Source organism: Crocodylus siamensis, chromosome 1 (genome assembly GCF_052110815.1).
Source record: "Crocodylus siamensis isolate JL-2025a chromosome 1, ASM5211081v1, whole genome shotgun sequence".
In the NCBI taxonomy this organism is placed as follows: domain Eukaryota; kingdom Metazoa; phylum Chordata; order Crocodylia; family Crocodylidae; genus Crocodylus; species Crocodylus siamensis.
In genome coordinates, this window is record NC_143395.1 from 152764578 (window position 1) to 152785998 (window position 21421).

A 21421-nucleotide genomic window follows, 5' to 3' on the forward strand; every position below is an offset into this window, starting at 1 on the left:
TGTGTGGCCTGATATATATTTTTTTTAAATATCAGCACAAGTTGGTGGTGATTGGCCCTGGAAAATAAGCCCAATTATTTTCAAGACATAAGACCAGATGCAATAATTGACTTAGGTGCTTATTATGGGACTTAGAAAAAAACTTTAGGAAATAAATCTAAAATGTAGGATACATTTCTTTTAAGGGCCATGTTCTAATTTCACCTAACTCTGGGAGCAGCTGTACTCTATAGCCACAATACTTTTTTACTTCAAATAAAGTAATGATTTTGGGAGCAGTAGTTGGAAGCCAGGACTTCTCTTAGCTGAGTACAATAACCACTAGACCTCTTGTATTCTGTCTCTGGGCCCATGAATACTGCATTCCTTTCTGCACTGTGCCCTGGCTTCAAAAGGAATGGAGCACCCAGAATTGCCAAGACCCTGGTGGGAAATACAGTTTTATGGGAGACTGGAGATGCAGGTCCCCTTTGAAGGGTCCCCCTTTGAAACCCTTCAGGCTAAGAAGGGGGAAAAAAAACCTGTGTTTTCTGCTTCCTGGCTGAATACTACACTGATGTATAGAGAGAGGGTTCCTCCTCCAGCCCTATTTAAAAGAGTGAGCATGTTCAGTTCTTTGAATAAAAGGGTAGAAGAGCCTGTCATTCCTGACAGCCAAGTGTCTGTCTAACTTGTTCTTGAAAATTTCCAGGGATGGAGATTCCACAACTTTTCTAGGTAGCCTGTTCAAATGGTTAATCAGTCTCATAGTCAGGAATTTCTCTAAATCACAGTTTCATAGATGTAATGGAAACCCGGAAAAACAGCTTTGTCTGAGATCACCAAGAAATCTGGCATTGGCCTCAATATCCCGCAAAATCAACCAAAAAAAAAGTGGTAGTGAGGTAGACTGAGTGAAGGCACCCTCTACCAATCAGCGGTGAGGGGCAGGGCAAAGAAAGTGGTAGTGATAAAGACTGAATGAAGAGGCTCTTTGCCAATCAGTGATGAGGGGTGGGGCCTCCACAAAATAGGCTCTGCACACCTTGAGCAAGCCACAAAAAACCTGTTATCTTGCTGTGACTTAGGTAGTCCCGACTCATAGTCAGAAAGTTCTTTCTACTCACTAACCTAAATTGCCTCTGCAGCAGTTTGAGGCTGTTGTTCCTAGTTCCATTCCCTACAGCTACAAAGAAAAGTCTAACTCCATCCTCTCTAAAATCACCCTTCTGGTATTTGAAGCCTGTTTTCAAATCTCCCCTCAGCCTTCTCTTCTTAGATCAGGGGTTTTCAACCATTTCTGATTAAAGGCACCCCTTGTCAGACTCGCTCATCATCGTAACTTTCACTTGTTTTTTTACTACAAAAAAGTAAGAGTATTCTTCTGTTGCAAAGGACTCAGAAAGACCAGAACAAGTCAAAATGCATTTGACATTATTGATTCCTATTTCATAGATTTCATAGATATTAGGGCTGGAAGGGACTTCGCAAGATCATTGGGTCCAATCCCCTGCCCAAGGTAGTCAGCAGGAAGTCAGCTGCGGTCAAATCACCCCAGCAAACTTTGAAAACTCTAGGTTTATCTCATGAATCATGTGCCAGTGTTTGCATACCTAACAGTGCTAATATTGCACGGCACTCCATGGCACCCTGAAAAGGATCTCAGGGTATACCAGGATGATCCAACACCGTGGTTGAGAATCACTGTTTTAGTACCTATTCTGAAGTGTCCCGCTATATGTAATAGGAGCCAAAGCACCTAACACATGGCTCTTGTTTCTATTCAGGCACCTGGTCCCCAAATAGGCTGCATAGCACCTATGTCCCTCATTAGAGGTCACCCATAACGGCTAGGGACAGATATTATATATAAACCAGTTAAGTGATTGGAAACTGGTTTAAACCTGTAAGTTCAGTGCACATAAACCTCTTCCAAAATGGCCAAGACTAGTTTAAGATAGACCTGGATGAACATAGTATCAAACTCAACTGATTTCTTTAATACAAATTCTTTATCAGTTCAATCTACACAGCTTAGAGAACTCTGTGAAGACAGAATTGTTTCAGTCTGTGGCTTTTTGACTCTGTTCTTAGCCAAGAACTTAACTTCAGGTACCCATTCTTTTTTGTAAATCTTGACCATGTATTACAGTGAAAATCTTAAAAGCAAAATGAAACTGGATACTAATTAGAACACATTGGAGCATGTGTATAGGCACCCCAGGCTTCCATGTCTTCATTGCTACCATTACCTGTGCTACCTAGATTAAAGCTAGCCTGAGTGTGCTAGACTAAGCATGCCACAGTCTCACCTTCATTTTGCTGCAGACCTGTGTAGTGAAGGCAATGTGAGGGTGTATCAGAGATAGGTTAGTGGGATAATTTTAATAAAGGAGGTGCAGAAACTTCCCTGAGGATACAAAGCTATGGTTGCTATGAGTGTCTGGAGCATATGGTGGGTGTGTAACTCTGAGAAGAGCAGAGGTTCTGCATTGTTACTGCTCACCCAATATAAAAATCATATTATACAGGTTTCCCTTGCTTTATGCTGTACATGTGTTCCTGGAAAATAGCACATAACTTGAATTTGCATAAAGGGAATCCACTTTACAATGTAACAAATAGGGATATGTTCCAAGACCTCGTCTGTACTGACCCCCAGCCCCATTTCTACCACTTTTGCAAGAAAATGTTGGCACTCACCAACACCAGACAGTACACACAAGCACAGGGTCCTGTCATAATAGGGATGGCAACTACAGAAACATGTGTTGTAGACAACGTGTTTGGAGCACAGAGCCACACAGGAGAATGTATTTTGGTGCGCATCACTCCCACAGTACACTGCACAAAGCAGCTGACTGTGGGCTTCAACAACACGGATCGCATATGAGTTAATTTACCTCACATGTAACGAATTTATGGTATGAAAAGGGTCATTGCATAAGAGCAAACTTTCATATACAAAACCCACATAATGCAAGGGATACCTACACTAAGCTCACTTAAAAGAAACTTCCCTTATTCCCTCAATGCTTTGACTGTCATATGCCAGTGTAATCCCTCCACTGATTTCTTTCCTTATGAAGTTGTTGAATGTGCTACAAATTTTTGGTTACCACATATTTATTTACCACAAATTTAAAGGAAACTTACATATATTTTAAAAATTGAGATACTTTAAAAATAGGTTTCTAGAAATTTTATAGCAGATACAAATACGGTTCTCTGCTGCTTTTTAATTGTAGCTGTTAAAAGGCTTGCCACATTTCTATAAATTTGAAATCAGCCATGTGTAGTCCTTAAAAGTAGACATGTTTTAAGGGCATTGCAAGGAGTGTTTTGTAAAGTCCCTACAACTGGGGAGAGATTCATAAAAAGACATTTGGGTGCTTAGCCCCCACTATCATTCAATAGCAGATGACCCCCTGTCATTAATATCTTTGAAAATCTCTTCCTTTTTACTTTAGTATGCGTTCTCTAGAATGTGCTTATGATCTGTACTAATGTGCATCATTGTACATGAGTCATGTCCTAGCATAACATCTGGTTTGTGTTTTCTGACATCTCTGTGGATTTATTTTGGACTAGCGAACAAATAATGAAACACTTTATTAGAAGTTAGCATGGACTGAAAATGTGTGAAGGTCTTTCATGTTCTTTGTGTTGTGTATGTGTGGAGGGAAAAATCAGTTTACAAAAGGATGTGCTGAATTGTAAATAGTCTATCCTGATAATGCTTCTGGACAGTCCTCTTATGATAATTTCCTTTTCTTTATTTTTATCTGCAGATTTTCCATGAAGTCCAGCTAAGAATGCAACCAACCATAAAGAGATAAGGCCTGTTTCGCTGTACAGATATTCTTCTGTGTGGTGAAAATGGCTCTAATTTTTTGACGACGACTAAAGGAAAATGGGGTCAAATACACTTGGGAAAGCTGCAACATTAGATGATCTTTTGAACACTTGTATTGAAATGTCTGGTATGAGCCAGTTAATTTGTTTCGCTCCTTGCTGTTTTTAAAATGCATCTTCTCTTATAACTTTGCTTCTTTTACCACCTTGTTCAGTCTGTGCTTCCTTTAGCAAACAAGTATCTGTTCTTTGACATTGTCCATACTTGGTTCTAGCCCAAAGGAAAACATTAATTGAAAAGGCTGAAGGCAATATTTTTATCTGTTTGTGTGTCAGGAAGAGATGGCCTCTCTTCTGATACAGTGGGCTCAAACACTACTTGTTTGTAATTAAAAACATTACACAATAAATATGGTAATTTTCTTTCAATGCAAGGTGGATGGATATAATGATTTTGAAAATCAGTATTAAGATTAGATAACTGTACCATTGAATTACTGGTATTTAAAGACTTCTCTGTGATTTCTTATAAAAGTATGGATTTATTTCTCCATGTGTTGATTTTGTTTTGCATTGTTGTTACATGGGTCTTTTAGACCTAATTCTGGAAGATTTTCGTATGTGTCATGTAGCAATTGGTAGTAATATGATTTTAGGCTCTCATTTTAATGAACCATTGCCTATAGAAACTGTTTCCATTTATGAGACTCTAGGGTCAATAATATAGTACTTTATGTGTGCCTTTATGAATTGCTATAAATAGAAATGACTTTTACTCTTTTGAAAACAGAAATCACTGATCATGAAACTGAGGTTGGGAAAGGTCATAAACTTCCCAATTTTTAGTTTTATTAAGGAAAATAAATCCTCCTACTGTATTTTGTGGACTCTGACATGCCTTTTAAAGTGGAAAAGGGAGTTACAATAGGCCTTGATTCATGAAAACATGCAAACATGGGCCAAAGTCCCATTGACGTCAATTGGATTTAAGCAGGTGCTTAAGTGCTTTGAATTAGGATCTTAATTAAAATGAGGCATCTGACTTTTAAAGATCATGACAGCCCTCAGTTTGAATGAGATTATAATATGACTTCTGTTTTGAAGACAGTAATAAATGCCTAAACACTGATGGACATGACATAAATAATAAAGGACTGAATCCTGCAGCTGAATTCAGATAGACATGCCACTGTGTCCAGACCATATCGAGTGTGTGAATCTGGCTCTAAAACAATGATCCCACATAGGACATAAACAGCAGAGTCTGGGCACATCTTATATGTTCAGAATACCACTCTTCCCAACCACCTATACACATTTTTTGTTTACTGAAGTCCACTGTATATGGGCTTCCTCTCTTCATCTCTTTTCTTTCTGATTTACTCTGTCTCATTTACATTTACTCTCTCTGCTACTTCTCTGTAGGCATATCTACATGTGCATTAATGCCTATTTGTATGGCTCATTAAGTTTAGTACCTGTAATAACAGGTACACTAATTTAATGCGCCATAATCAGCACTACTGCACAGTAGCATCAGCATACGTCTTTTAGGTGATGCTAATGTGCAGTAGACTAATTCTACTGTGCCTTAACACATTAGCACGGCTTTTGCCATGGCGTGCTAAGGCACAGTAGAATTAGTCTATTGCCCTTCTAGTGTCTCAAGCATACATGCCCAGCAACAGCCACATTCTTACATTCTTGATTGTGATAGTTGGTCATTGTGACAGTTGTTTTCAATAAATGACAAAACTGAATTTTCTGATGGTCATTTTAAAATTGGATAAATCCGTTGACCTTCTAAGTACTTATGTGTTTCATTAATCTAGAATTCTGATTTACATAAGCACATAATTGGTCACTGTGATCAGTTGGTATCAATGTACATTTTTTGTTCAAAATGTATGGCTTTTATAAAACCATGTTAAGTAGGAAGGAAGACACTTCCCTCTTGAATCAGCAGAATCACTATTGTGCACCTCATAAGAAATATTTATTTTGGAGGGTGGGATATATTTGGAGGCTTTTTGGAGAGTGGAACTATACCTTTTTTCTTTTGGGGAAAGGGGGGCAGTTCATTTGTGTTCCATTTTACACTCTGCTTTTATAATTGTTGGCATGCTACAGCCATTGCAATTTGTTAACTTTAACTGCTAGAAAAGCATTCTTTGTTTGAGTTTATGCTTACTACTCAGTTGATATACTTTGTGAGAATATTTTAATGGACAATACTTTGAATACAATTTCATTTTTAATATTAATATATATGACTGCCCTTAAGGAAGGTAATGGATCATGTATATCTGAAAGTTGTTAGGTTTCAGTATTTGAATATTGAAGGCCAGTTGTTTTGAAAGTATCTCTGTTTTGCAGATGACAAAGGAGGTCTGGGCACCACTCAGTTGCCAAGAACATTCCTTCTAATGCACCGATGGTATCTGTCTTCCACAGAACTGGCAGGCAAACTTCTCTCCATATATCCTTCAAAGAGCCACAAAACCTTCTGTTAGTACTTTGGAAGCCAAGTGTGTCTCTAATATCATGTACAGACTATTTATTAAACAGTGATAGTGTCATCAGAATATGCAGTTCTCCAGTGACTGAGGGCCTATTCCTATGCCCATTGAAATCAATGGGAGTTTGGCATCTAAGCACCTAAATGTCATTTGTGCCTTTTGAAAATCTCCCCTGCATCTGGAAATATCTGTTAATTTCCTTGGTTGGCCAGTTTTTCTGGAAAACAATTTGCCCAGAAAAAACAGACTGTATTGGATGCATGATTTTCCTAGAGCAGAAGGTACCACGTAAGAAATGGCATCTATGTGGCCTAAAGACATACTTGTTTTTTACTAGCTGTTATCTCTTTTTTTTTAAGTGTAGCACATAACTGTTTGGCTGAACAAGTGCTCAGGAAGTATACTCCATCTCTTTCAACAGACCAGTCAACTACAGAGTAAATGGTGCTGAAACCATAAAGATGATTTTTTTTCCTTAACTAGTCCACCTATAGAGATGCCAGTGGGGAAAATTGCGATGAATTCCGTTTAAAAATCTGCTATTTCATGAGGTAAAATTGTAGTTCTATGAATACTGTCAATTCTTATCCATTTTATAAGAGCTTTTTAAACCAGTCAACCTCTACTAATGCTTTTTGCCTGGATGGTGGTGGGGCAAGGGATGCAATCCTGTTTTAAACATAAACGTTCATCTGGAGTTATTCAGCCTTTTGAAACTTTCACTGCATCAAGCATGAACACTTTCTAAAAACTCATGCCACTATTTGGTTTGTATTTAATTCTTTGAAGTATAACACTCAGATTAGTTTGGCAACGCATCAGAAGTGCATCTATGCAGTCCCAGAATGTTGTGCCTGGATCTTTGACTAATCTTTCTCTCATGATTTCAGATACTGGATTTTGGAATTTCCTGCAGAATTTAACTTGGATCTTGGTTTAATCCGTCTGACCGAGGAATTCCGGGAAGTAGCCACCCAGCTTGGTTATGAGGCTCATATCCACCTTATTGACATCTCTAGCATGTAAGGCTATACTCTCTAAAGTGCTTAAGCACCTTTCTTTCTGTGTTTTGTAATGCCAGAGTTCTGCGAAGGAAGTGTTCAGATTGACGATCTCATTTGGGCTTCAGGGTGCCTATGCAAATACTTGGGGATGAGGGCGTGTTTTAATTAAAGTGGTTCCAGGATAGACACTCTTATTAAGATGCCACAGTGTGATATCTATTAAGCCCTCATGCATTTAGAAAGGGCTATGGGATACTCTAACTAAAGCTCATTTGACAAGCTTTAGTTAAAGTATTCCAGGGGCCATTTTTAAACCCAAGGGACCTTATACACATGACGCTGCGGCAATGCTAGAGTGTTCTAATTAGAATGCAGAGCAGACTCAATTAGAATGGATCAGAGTATGCGTATAGGCACCCAAAATGAGTTAGTGGAGAACACCAGCAAGCAATTTCCAAAAAAGTGGTATTCAGTCCAAAATTTGAAATCACATTTATGATTATAAAGATAGACCTGTATGATTCTCAAGGAAGAAGAATCCTCTCCTTACTGCATTTTTATATAAATCTGAAAGGAATAAATTATGCCCCTGGACATGTGTGTTCCAAAGTCAATGCTGGTAAGAAAAAAACACTGCTTTACTATTGCTAGAAAGCATTGATCTCTTCACAGGGAATGAGTGAACATTGCACCAATCATCCCACAGGGCATGGTTAAACAAAGTATGTTTATTATGTATGTTGCAAGTATCACATTTAACAGGGAACCTTAAGATTTTTCAGATTCCTTGTCTACCTTCCAAAAATCTCTGACAATTCAGTTCCTACTCTGAATATGATTATTTCACAGTGTTTGATGCATCTTTGTAGTATTTTCCTAACTGTATAATATCTGGAGTGCTCAGTTTTAGCCATACTTTTATTAGAAATATAAATGATAGGGCCTCAAGTTGGAATCTTATACCTTTGAATTTCTAATGTCAGCAAAGAAGTCATATTAGCTATTTTGTTAGTCCATCTGCTTATCAGGTTTCTTTTAGACTATAGAAGACACTTACTGGTGTTTTCTAATGTAAAGAAAAACAGAATGGAAAGAACCTTTTATGTCAGGGAAGATTGTGAGACATTTTTGCAGGAAAGATTACAATGAAATGGCATGAGTCTTGGGTCTTAAAGTTAATATTTTAAATAATATTTTGAATTCTGTAGCTAAAGGTACATTTCTCAGTGTGCTTAGAGCTAGAAGAATTATTACTAACAAAAGTTTAACTTAACCAAAGCATTTTGTTTTAACCCTCCCACCATACTTTTATGTCAGTTTGTTGCAGATTTCTTATTTGAAATATGATTAGTTTTAAATGGATTCTTAGGGCACATGGCATATGTGCATACTGTGCTGTTGTGGAGTTAGCTTCAGAAGTCCTATTTGTGTTTATGTTATGTTATGTTATGTTGATCTCCACATAACTATTTTTTTTTAGTATGGGTGACTGAATCAAAGTCCTAGATCCAAAACCTAGGAATGTTGGAAATTAAACTCCAGATAGTGTGGCTTGTGCTTACTACTATAAATATTTTAGCCTAAGACAGTAATTCTCAGTCAGGGTATTATACACCCAAGGGTGTCATAAGATTCTTTTAAGGGTGCTGCACAATATTTGCAATGTTAGGAATGGAAGTACCCACCCCAGGGGCTGGCAATTATTTCAGGCAGACAGCCACTTACCAAGTTTTGGCAAGCTGTTGAGGGCAGCAAGGGTAGCCCCGCCCCTTGACAGGTGCTCCTCCCCCTGGTCACCATCTTGGGACTGGAAGTCCTACCCCCTAACCCCTGACCTTTGCCACAAGAAATCCCTCTCCTTCCCCCTGAAAATACTCCATTCAACAAGGAGGTTTGCCACCTCAGAACCAGAAAAATACCAAATTATATTCTAAAAATCAAACATCTACTACAAGATGCATTAATCTGATTTCAAAAAAATATTTTTGTCCCGATTTACATGTGTTTGTGTAGTGCAACGTTTCCCAACTGGTGTGCCGTGGCACACTGGTGTGCCATCAGACATGAACAGGTGTGCTGCGGAATTTTTGAAAAGTCACACAAATAAATGAAACATTTTGTATATATAAAGGGCCTAGTCTGTCTATCTGTAATGCTCTTGGGGGGCATGGCTCCCAGCAAGGAGTAGCTCCAGCCAGTGCCACGCACCACCCCTCCACCTGCTCCGCGGAATGGCGGCAGCAGAGGGCAGTGGGTGGTGGCAGCAATGGCCATCTTACCTGTTGGGGACAGGGGGAGGGAGTGGTGTGCCACTATTTTTTTAAATTTATGTAAGTGTCCTGTGGAATGGAAAAGGTTGGGAAACACTTGTGTAGTGTACATAAAGGTGATTGTATAAGAGCTTAAAATGAAGTCTTACTCTTGTATATTGTGGGGGGGGGTGGGAAGAATGGGTGGGTGAGTATAGGTTGGTGGGGGGCTGTGGGTATGTGTGGTGTGGGTGTGTGTGGGGGGATAGATGTAGGGGTGTAGATGTGGGGTAGGGGATCATGTGGGTGTGTGTGTGGGTGGGTATGGGGTTGGTGAGAGGCCATGTGCAGAGGGGTGGCTGGGGAGGATTGTGGCATATATGGAGGGGGAGGATTTTCCCACAACCCCCCTGGGCCAAATGGGACTCCTGCCTTGGACCAGCTGACTGATTCTGGGGCCAGTCTGGATTGAATCTGTCCAGATCAGGGCATGCCAGAACCAACACACACGGCTGAGCCAGCAGTGTGCTGCTTACAACACACACCCTGAGCTGCCTCCCTATACCATATGCAGAATGTGTAGTGTATCCAACCCATGTGCTGCATGCAGCATATGCTAGGCCTGGGGTTGCTCTGCACACCAGCCCAGACCAATTTCCTGTGCTGCAAGCAGTGCCAGGTCCACCCCAAGCACCATATCTAGTGCAGGCCCTGGAATGGGACTGGCATGTGCTGCATGTGATGTACAGGCTAGACCTGGAACAGCAGATGCTGTACATGGCACAGAAGGTTGGTCCCAATCTGGCTGATAGACTAGCCCAGCAAGCCTCATTCATCCACACTGACACCCCATTCTACAAAAAAACACAAAAGAATATATGTGCCATATCATTCTGCGCTGAGTAACTATGAGGGTCCCTCCTTTGTCAGTACAACATAGTCCTTTTCTAGCTGTTGCATATAAATAAAAGATGCCTTTTCATTTACTGTTCTATTTTTTCTTAGCCTGTGGTCTTTCAGACTAGGAACAGACATTCAAAAAGCCCGAGCCTGAATTGATTCAATCTTTGCAGGTTAGTCTAACCTGGCTAGACTGAACTGGTTTGTAACTGGACAGACATCCGCTCTGGACTGAGGAAATTCAGGCACATGCCTGCAGTGGCTCAGGCTAGAAGTTGGGGGAGCACTAAAGCAGCCCTACTTTCCCTTGCACAGCACTTAGCTGAGGGGGGCTGTGGCCAGGCCCCAGCAGGACCTCTGATTAGGGATGTCTGCCTGCACCATCCCAGGCTTTTACCACTGGCTGCTCAAGGGGCAGGAGTGTTGCCTGACCCCAGTCTCCTGCTAGCACTCTGATGCATCGCGGGGTGTGCAGTGTATGCATCTATTGATGATACGGAGTTTTTCAATCTCCCTCCCTGCTTCTTTATACTGTCTGCAGCAAACTGAAAGGCAAGCAAGCCAGCAGGGAGCTGATAACAGTGTTTATCACCTCATCAGCAAAAACAATAGCCTCTCTCCATTAGTTAAAACTCTTCTTAAACAGCTTACCAGCTAACCTGTTGATTAGGTCCAAAATGCCCTAAGGGGTCACTGTTCTGTTCACCTGTCCCAGTGAAATTGGAGACACACACAGACACCTCTCAGCTTTAGCTAGCATACCACATGCCTAGGGTCCATTGGGCTGGGGCCTGTGCTGTGGGAGATGGGTGGGAGGAGGGAGGGGGCAGTAGGGCAGGGAGCATCCAGGCAGACCCTGCTGTACTTGCAGTCTTTGCCAGAGCTGCAGCCAGGGAGCAGAGGGGAGGGGCCATCTCTGCTGTGGAGCAGAGAGCCCCATAGAGCACAGAGAGCATGTCAGGATGCTGGGGGGGCTGGTTTATCTTAAACCAGCAAGGGATTTGGGACAGACATTGCATAAGCCAGTTTGACTCAAATCAGTTAAGTCTGATACTACATTCAACCGGGTTTATCTCAAACCCGTTTCAGCCATTTTCAAATTGGTTTATGTGTACTGAACATCTGTTCTGTTACAGGTTTAAACCAGTTTCTGATCACTTAAAGGGTTTATGTGCATGTCTGTCCCTAGCCTCAGCCATTAAAAGCCAAATAAATTAAATCCTCATGGACTATTATTCAAGTCAGTTTTGGTCAGACCTAGATCTTCTTTGTAATGGATTTTTGTGGGTGATCTCTTTTATTGAACCAACTGCATAGTTGGGAGACATTTAGACACACACTTGAAGTAGATTATCTTTTGCCTGAAAGCATTTCTATATCTCTCCCAACTCTACTATTGGTTTAATAAAAGAGATTGCATACAAAAAGTATTGCCTCCTGCACTTTTTTGGGGATCATCACAGCTACAATATCACTCTAATACTTTTCTAGTTCTTTGTAACGTAGCTGTTAGATCCCCATTAATTATATGATACAATATAGCACAGAAGAGTATATTGTCCATGTTCCCATTATTAATCCAATACTGTACAGCACTTCAGATGGTAAGCAATACAATCTTATCCCAGAAGTGCCAGCGGCACTTGTCCTGGTGCCCCCACTCCCTGGAGCGCTGCCTGTCAGGGGGTGCACATGCACCCCTGTGGTCACCCTACACATGGCTACAGCAGATAATGGTTCCCACTAAGAGGTGTGTGGACAGGATATGATGAGCCTTCTTTTCTGTTGCAGTCCCTCCTATGACTGGATGAGAAGAGTCACACAAAGGAAAAAAACTTCTAAGAAAGGAAAAGCCTGCCTGCTGTTTGACCATCTGGAGCCCATTGAACTAGCCGAACACCTGACTTTCCTAGAGCACAAGTCTTTTAGACGCATCTCTGTAAGAAACCTACAGCTCTTTTTTTCATTCACAATGATACTCTTAATAGGGCCTTGCACTTAAACTGAGACTTTATTTGCTTTAAGGTAACACTTGTGCTCCATGACTTCATTGTGCTGTGCAGCTATACCCTTAGGACATAAAACAAGTGCCATTATTTTCCTCCTATTTTGGTATTTGATGTTTAGGGCCTGTCATGTTTCCTGGACACATTAGGGGTACTGTGTTCTTAAAGGAACATTCTTGAGTTAGCGCATCCTAAAAGTGACCCCAGTATGAAGCAAAACCGTGACTCCCAAATGCTTACAATAGTCATGGAAGTGTATATGCTTCACCCTGGGAGGGCAGCTCGTCTTGGTCTCTATTTGCTCACCCTGCAGATCTTGCATATCCAGCATTTTACTGAATTGCAGAAATACAGTAAAATGTCTTGTGTTGAGTTCCCAAGGAACTAAACAAGAGGGCAGTCAGTATGTCCCATGCTGAAATAAACTGATACCTACTGTTAAGTCAGATGCAAAAGATTTCCTTGAGTTGATATTGGACTAGAATGGCATTGGATGGTAACCAGGGTAAATTCAGACCTGATCTTCTTTCTCTCATCACTAATTCAAACATCTGGAACAAAAGGAAAAACTGAATGACAATGACAACGGAAATCAGAGGAATATTAGAATTGTGGTACTGATGCGAGACTCTCAAAAAGGGGAACCTAGTTTTAACTGTGTTATAAACACTAACTGAAGAACTGGCTTCTTCTTAACAAATATTCGTAGTAAATGCTCTCTTGACCTTGGTTCTTTCCATGGCAAGTAGAAACTATCCTAGCAGGAAGGCTGCTAGACTTAATTCTTCTTAGCAGAAAGACACTGTTGTGAAGAAACTTGGGAAACCAAAAAGAATAGAAGTCCAGATTTTTTTTAATCCTTGATTCTTCAAGAGAGAGAATAAGGAAGTCAATGAGGAGATGAAAAAAAGAGAGACAAGCATGAATAGGGTTTTCCTTAAGATCAAAGTAAAGTTTCTGCCATTCTGGACTCTAAATAATGGGAAGTAATTCTATACAATGTGGGAGAATAAATGTGGGTTATCTGTACAACACTAGGCCTAACGAGGGATGGAAATGATTTGTAGCATGCAAAAGTGCCCAAGAAAAGAGATGGACATTAAATAAATTGTTTAAAGTATATTTTGAAGCTTCTTGGGAATCCCAGAGAGAAAATTGAGACCTTACGTACTGGTGGCTTAAACTGGAAGATTGCAATTTGATATTTATAATAATAGTTAATTTATCTGTTTGAGTCTACTAACTCAGATAATTCTCCTGAACCAGTTAGGGTTTCTGGTACATGGGCTGGAGTCAGCTAAGCTTATGTTTCCCCTACTGTGAGGTAGAAGTTGATAAGCGGAGCAAATAGAGGCATGTTAGGTTTTAAATAAAGGTAAAAGTGGCTATTAATAGGAGTAGCAGACAATCAACTAGCAGGGGACAAGTCAGGGAGTTAAGAGAAGACCATACTTCTGTGGATGTAGGTTGAAAGCTAAGCTCAAGACCTAGTGGGTTTCACATAATAAAGGTGGGAAATGGAAAGAAAAGGGGATTGAGGATTGTTGAAAAAAGTTTTGGGAAATTATAAGCAGTGACATGTTGTAAATTTTCAGCTCCTGGAAAGATACCTACTGTACCTGCTGTCAGGTGGTCTCTAAACAAGCAATTTTTGTTCAGTAGACCAAGGAAAAGGCAATTTGGGCTCATATTTTTAAAAACAGTGTATTTAGGTTAGAGTAGGACATAATCTGCTGGAGATCTGGACTTAATCTGTTAGAGGGCCAGTTAAAAACAAATATTTCAAATGTTTAAGTAAGTCAAACGCAGTCACAGTAGCTCTGCCGTGTAAAGCAGTATCAATACACTTGAAAAGCCTAGAAATCAGAAACTATAAATCTGGTTGAAATCCCTTCAATGACAATATGTTTCATAAAGGTCTTCTTGGAAAAAAATAAGATAAAAATCAAAATGTGGACAAAGAAATTGGTGTTGTGTTTAGGATAGAAGTCTGACTCCCGTGAATTCTGTGGCAAAAACCATCGATTTCAATGGAACTACGATTTCACTTGTGAGGTCAGCAATGCAATCTGTCAGAATATTGGAGGGTAATTCACTCCAAGAGAATTAAACTGTCATATTCACCTCCTCATAACTTGTAGAAGAAGAAAAGAACATTTATTTTTTCAGTGTCAAGCGGATGAACAATGACAAAAAATGGCTGGAGGGGATAAGTATTGGATAATCTGTAGCAGAAGCTGATTTTATGATGGTAAAGTTCAAGACCTATTGAGTTGCTGTATTTTCTGACATATATATACATTAACAGTAACATTTTATAAACTGCTCATAAAAGTATCTTCATATAATTTAAAGAGGTAGCCCAGGTGCAGTAGGGAAACCTAATAGAAATAGCAATCTCTTGTTTTAAAGGAAAAGTAGCACAAGTATCATGTTGATTGTAAGAGTGCTATGCAATGCTTACCTGTACATTTCTTTCCTTGGATAGTTTATAGATTATCAAAGCTATGTGATCCATGGCTGCTTGGAAAACAACCCTACCCTGGAGAGATCTATTGCATTATTTAATGGTATCTCTAAGTGGGTCCAGCTTATGGTTCTCAGCAAACCAACACCCCAGCAACGGGCAGAAGTAATTACAAAGTTTATCAACATTGCACAGGTAAGATAAATCTTTGAACCATGCTTTGTCTGATAGAAGAAAATTATACATACCATCGCTGCAGAAAACTATTGAGGAAGGTCCATCCACATCTAAAGCGTTATTGGACTAGGTGGTTGAGAGACAACAGTTTCCCAGGGAGGGGTATGGCTAACATCACATCCACTCCTCTTTGACTCCCCAGCCAAAATCACCAAGCACTCATGTACAGCTGAGTCAACTTGGAGCTTCCTTTGGCATGAGCCCAGAGCCAGGCTTGTGGTCACCGCTGGAACTTTCCAAGATACCACAACCACTCTGCCACTGTGATTTCAAGCTGTTTCTTTGATGAATATTTTTTTCAGCCATAGTTATTTCTAGATCAGCATTTTAATGTAAGGCAGTGTTAAGTCCCTTATGATGCCTGAGTAACATGGACAGCCATCTACATGATGCAAATGGCACAAGCTGTTTTCCAAATCCTATTGATTTCTGCATTAAAATCTCTATTTAAGCCAGTTTAAGCATGTGGGCTAATTTGTGCTAGAACAGCATGACTTGGGCATTTGCACCTCGCTTGTTACTTTGTTATTAAAAGCACCTGCAGATGCAATTTAATGATCAGGCTTCTAACCACTCTCCACTTGTCTTCCTACTCTCCACCTTCTGTGCTGTGCAGAAGTAGAGTGGCTACAGCAGTAGACATGGCTAGGGGAGGAAAAAGCACTCAGGGCTTGGAGTAGTAAATGAATACCATACAGATGGACAATATTCTGGCTGCCACATGAGCTGCTGTAGAGAGTACACTTCAATATGTAATAAGCCTTCTCGTTGCTGTTGGTCTTCTGTTGCTTTTCTTGTGTTCTGGGTGCATCTGTTTGCCCATTTTGGTGTGCCCCTGCTCTACAAGAAAATGGAGATATTAAATATTACATATTCATGTCATGTGAAACGTATTCATGTCATGTGTCCCAATCTACATGTCTATACACTTCCTACTGTATTTCAGCAGTGACTAACTCATCCACTTTAACACAGGTACAGCAGTCATCCAGTGTCATGCAATACATTTGCCTAAGCTTAATGTTCATATGTTTGATTCCCATGCAGAAGTTGCTACATCTCCAGAACTTCAACACCCTGATGGCAGTTGTAGGAGGTCTAAGCCACAGTTCTATTTCTCGTCTCAAAGAAACGCACTCTCATCTATCTTCTGAGGTTACAAAGGTACAGTGGGATCCACAGTATAAATAAATATCTTACTGAAAAATCCAGTATCTCATGTATAACCAGTATTTCAGTAAAGATATATTAGGCTTTAGAACACTTGAATCCCATTAAAGCCTAAGTAAAGAGTTAGGTTGCTCTTGATAAAAACAGTTAGAGTGTGAATATCTTGTTTTTGATTATCTGTGATGGGAAGGAAATGGACAAATTCAGCATCTTGATGTCATTTAGAATAGGTCAAAGAACTGTTATGAATGCTCTTACTGAGTCTTGGATCTTATGGCTGTTTATAGGACTGGAATGAAATGACAGAACTGGTCTCCTCCAATGGAAACTACTGCAACTATCGCAAAGCTTTTGCTGACTGTGTTGGCTTCAAAATCCCCATTTTAGGAGTACACTTGAAAGACTTGATCGCTGTCCATGTCATCTTTCCAGACTGGATAGATGAGAACAAAGTAAACATAGTGAAAATGCAGCAGCTTTCCATGACCTTGAGTGAACTGATTTCCCTGCAGACTGCTTCCCATCATCTAGAACCAAATATGGATTTAATTAACCTGCTAACAGTAAGTGTTACGAAGGTTCCAGCACACCTGTCCATCATAGTTCAATAAGTAGATGAGACTTCATTCAAGTAAAAAGAGCTATTCACATAAAGATGTACACAATTAATTCCTTAATATCTTTTTTATGCAAATGATGATAAATATGACAAAAATACATATCATAGAAAACACTGTAAGTAATGGCTACTTAAGGTCAAAGAGAACTTGTACCAATGTTTTATCTAATGGCTGGACATTAGGCATTGAACTATCAGCTAAATTATCTAGTCTAGAAAAATTTAACACACCCATCCAAGATCTAATCCTCTAATTGATTTCAGTGGTAGCCATTGAGGGCGGTTGAAAGTCAGAGCGCTAATTTCAGATGCCTAAATATAATCTTAAAAACCTGCTTTTAAAAATCTTGTAAAAACCTTTACATAGATCTGTATAAAAATGAACAGACTGTGAGCTAGACAGTCTGTTCTTTACACAAGGTGAAAAACAATCAATAGTGTATGTGGAAGCTGAATGTCAAATAAAGTGAATATTCTTGTCCTGGTGTGTATGACATTTCTCCCTGGATGCATGTAGTAGAGGAGACTGTGAAAAGCTGACAAATGGCTTGAATCACTAACTGCCAAATTCAGAAGTGATGCATAAATTAAACTGAGTTATATGAAAGAGAATTAAATGAGCTGTAACTTAAATAGTGAAAATCCAGAGTAAGGTCTAAGTTAAACCAGTGGGCAGCTTAACCCTTCCTTCCATACCCTGATACTTTCTGTTGACCTCCCTTTGTGCTTTGCTGTGTTCCCTCCCTTCTGAATCCTCAGCTACCCCAGTCTAATCTCCCTTTCACTCACTGAGCCAAATTCAGAGGTGATGTTTAAAAAATGTCTTCAGATCTGGAACAGATAGCCAAGGTACAGCAAAACAAGGAAAGGTTCCAAGCAGAAGCTCTCCAGTGAAGCACAGTAAAAAAGGAAAAACAGTTGCAGAGATAATATTGCCTTTCCCTATTTGTTATTAGAAACAGTTGCTTTTGAAAGATGAGAGGGGGGATACTTAATGAAGAGATATTAGTGCCTGCTGCACAGTCTCTCCAATACACAATGAGTTTTATAATCCTTTTAATTTCACAATATGAATTCAACTTTGGCAGCAGGCAGCTCCTTCATTCCTTACAAGGGTTGGAGCTAGTGCAGGGTCACTTTACCCAACCCCATATATTTAGGTCGGCTTCATATTGATAACATTCATTTGGTGCCACAATTTTTTGCTTTCTATTTTTAGCTGTAACCGCTGCTTAACTAACCTGTTCTGAGACTATGCAAATAGTTGGAAAGTCCCAGTCCTTTCTACAGTCTAGTGAAGTGAAAGACAAAGTGCTGGTAGCTAAAAATCAAACCAAAAGTAAATCTTACCTCTTGCTCAGTGCAGTTCCTTTTTGAAATTAGAAGATTATATTATAACTTATTTTTTTATAATAATTATAAAATAGGAAAAAAATGAAAATGAAATTAAACCAAGAGCTAAAAATTTCCATTCCAAGGGATGATAAAGGAAGTCTCAGGAAACTTTCTTCCAAGCAGCATTGCTTTTCTTTCAATGCAAAACTCTGTAATTAATTTATAAATACATGATGTATTGAGAATTACTCAATAATTGTATATCCTTAAAAATGTCTCCTTGTTCTTAAGTTGAATAATTAATCCCAACTCCTTAAATATGCAACATATAGGCCTTTTTGTTTGCACACACAGGCCAAATCCAGCTCTGCCTTTAGATGAGTTAGCACAGGGGTGAGCAATTATTTTGGGCAGAGGACCGCTTACCCAATTTTGGCAAGCTGTCAAGGGCCGCATGGATAGCCCCAGCCCTTGACAGGTGCCCCAGCCCTTGACAGGTGCCCCCCCCCGGTCACCATCTTGGGACCAATGTCCCAATGTCTTGGGACCAATGTCCCAGGGCCAGCACAAGTGGGGCCCAAAGCAGGGCGCAGGCTAGCAGGTTTATGGAATCAGGCTGGGCTGCACCAGCATAGAGAGGGGGGAGTTGGCCTGGCTCCATAGAGCCCCTGCCAGTCAGGACCCCTGTATCCCTGCCGCCCTGCTCTGGGCCCTGCCAGCGCTGGCCCCAGCACACCAGTATGGCCCCATGCTCCCACTGACTCCCGCATCCACTCGCTCCCAGTGCCCTCCAGCCCCGTGGTACAGGCAGGGGACAGAACACAGCCCTGACCCCCTGCTCACCAGCAGGGAAAAGCGGTCCCTCCCTTGCCGCATTGCCGGCACCCCCCACTGTAGCCACTCACAGCCCAAGCGGGGCTGTCATGAGCAGGCACAGGCAGCCCCAGGTGGGCTGTAAATGGCTGCGGTGTGGGGCACCAGCCATGGGGTGAGCGAGGGGCTGTTTTCCCTCGCACTCAGCACCAGCTTGTAACCTGCCCCCGCTGCCAGCCTGGGCCCCGCACCAGCTCTAGTCTCACCCATCGGGGCTGCGCTGCAGCGGGAGCAGCTGCTCGGTGCAAAGGAAAGTGCCCCCCTCTCCCCCTCACTTGCCCTGCCAGGTAGTGTTTGCTGCCACTGCCCACTTGGAGCTCACATGCTAGGCAGCACAGAGGCAGCAGTGGCAAACACTGCCCAGTGCGGCAAGTGGGGGGGTTGCTTTCCTCCATGCCGAGCAGCTGCTCCTGCCACAGCGCAGCCCCGAGAGGTGAGCCCAGAGCTGGCACGGGGCCCAGGCTGGCAGTGAAGGTGGGTTACAAGCTGGTGCTGAGCACAGGGAAAAGCAGCCCCTTGCCTGCCCCGTGGCCGGCGCCCTACACTGCAGCCACTTGCAGCCCGCCTGTGCCTGCTCAGGACAGCCTCACGCGGAGCACCAGCCACACAGGAGGGGAAGGGCTGCTTTTCCCTGTGTTCATTTTCCCCAGGCCGCTTTTCCCTGGAGTCCTCCTGTGCCCTTCCCCTCCCCCCACCTTATCTGAGGTTCCCCCGCTGGGGCAGCCACATATTCCCAGGCTAGAAGCCTCTGCTGGGGCTTCTGGCCAGGGATCAGGGTCAGGAGCCAGGCGGGCCCCACTGTTGCAGGAGCCTGCCAGGGCTTCCCCTGGGTCCTACTGCCCCTGGTTCCTGTCATTTTTGACAGGAAGCAAAGGCAGATAAATACTAATGTTCTAAATTCTTTAGGGGCCCCACAGGCCAGATAGAATGGCCTCATGGGCCAGATCCAGCCCGCAGGCCATATTTTGCCCATCCCTTAGTTAGCAGGACCTATGTATCTCATATTAGCTAAGTGGCCTTTCAAAGCCCTCGCATGGATCTTAGCTCCTACTTCCTCCAGGAAGGTGCATAACTGTGTATGTCCCTCAGAATGGAAAAGGGGAAGGTTTCTAGGCCAACAGCCTAGTGATTAGCACAGTGATTAGTGTGTTCAGTAAACACACATATACATTGAATGAGAAGAACAACACAGTTTATTTTATGGAGCAGTAGACAACATCTGCAGACCCTTTGTCTCTCTCTAACTAACCTGCAGGACCATCTCCTGCTATGTGGAGGAGGTGTGAGTCTATGTCTCTCACTTCCCAGAAAAGTATCCTAACTACCAATCTGAGGTAAGTTTATCCTTCTCCCCTCCCATTGAAGCTGGTCTTTTGGGGAGCCAAGAGGGGAAGATATATGGGGCCAGGAGGCAAACAAGCTTTGTAAGATGGGCACTGCCCTGGATGGAGTTCCTGAGTTCTGTTCCAATGGTGTTTCTCTGTCTAGCACTCACTGTTTAAAACTGAAAAACAATGGAATAGCTTTGCCCTATTGGACCAACTAGTATTTCACAAAGTTTATGCACCTTCCCAAGGTGAAATAGAATGGGCAGCATTGATATCCTCTGAACATGCTCAGAAAAACAAGGCAAGATGCACAGAGAAAAGTAGGATCTAGTGGCCTGAATGTCACTTTTGTGGCTAATTTTATTCATGTAAGTTCTACTTACCTGCCTAAAGGGGAGGTGGATCTTGGCCTATGTTCAACAAACATGTTCAAATATCAGCTCATTAAAGGCCAGATATTTGGGAATGTTAATAGGCACAAATAACTAACCTCCAAGCCCAAACTCACTCCTCCCGCTTCCCTGCCACTTTCTCCAAATGGCAAAACTTCTACTGACTTCAGTAGAAGCAGGATAGGACCCATCAATTCAAACTACAAGCCATACTTTCATTTCACCATCTAGTTCAATATCATTAGCTTCCATGAAGTTCTGTGTGTTTACACCAGCAGGGAGGTTGGGCAGACATATATGCAAGTCTTCTTTGGCAATTCTTCACAGTCAAGGATGATTGTCTTCTATGATTGTCTTATCCCTGTGTCCAAAGATGGCTAATGAGGCCTATCACAGATCAACAGACTCTGCTGCAGCTTGGACATGTGTTTCTATGTAGGGTGCATGGCACTGGATTCTTGATTTGGTCCATGGCATGCTGTTTCTGC

General features: G+C 41.5%; 1 protein-coding gene across 5 annotated transcripts in view; it reads left to right on the top strand.

Moving 5' to 3' along the window:
• The window catches only part of RASGRP3 (RAS guanyl releasing protein 3), a 115674-nt gene that overhangs the window by 52786 nt on the left and 41467 nt on the right, over positions 1-21421 (top strand). For 3 of the 5 annotated variants that reach the window (XM_090045734.1, XM_090045756.1, XM_090045745.1), the window contains exons 2-9: positions 3771-3962; positions 6211-6313; positions 6842-6904; positions 7244-7375; positions 12298-12445; positions 15001-15174; positions 16264-16380; positions 16674-16949. In XM_090045734.1, coding sequence (XP_089901860.1) covers positions 3893-3962; positions 6211-6313; positions 6842-6904; positions 7244-7375; positions 12298-12445; positions 15001-15174; positions 16264-16380; positions 16674-16949 — 1083 coding nt within the window. In that variant the 5' untranslated portion in view covers positions 3771-3892. Of the gene's footprint in view, positions 1-3770; positions 3963-6210; positions 6343-6774; positions 6905-7243; positions 7376-12297; positions 12446-15000; positions 15175-16263; positions 16381-16673; positions 16950-21421 lie in introns of those variants that run through there. The other 2 variants (XM_090045774.1, XM_090045765.1) reach the window with 2 other exon arrangements.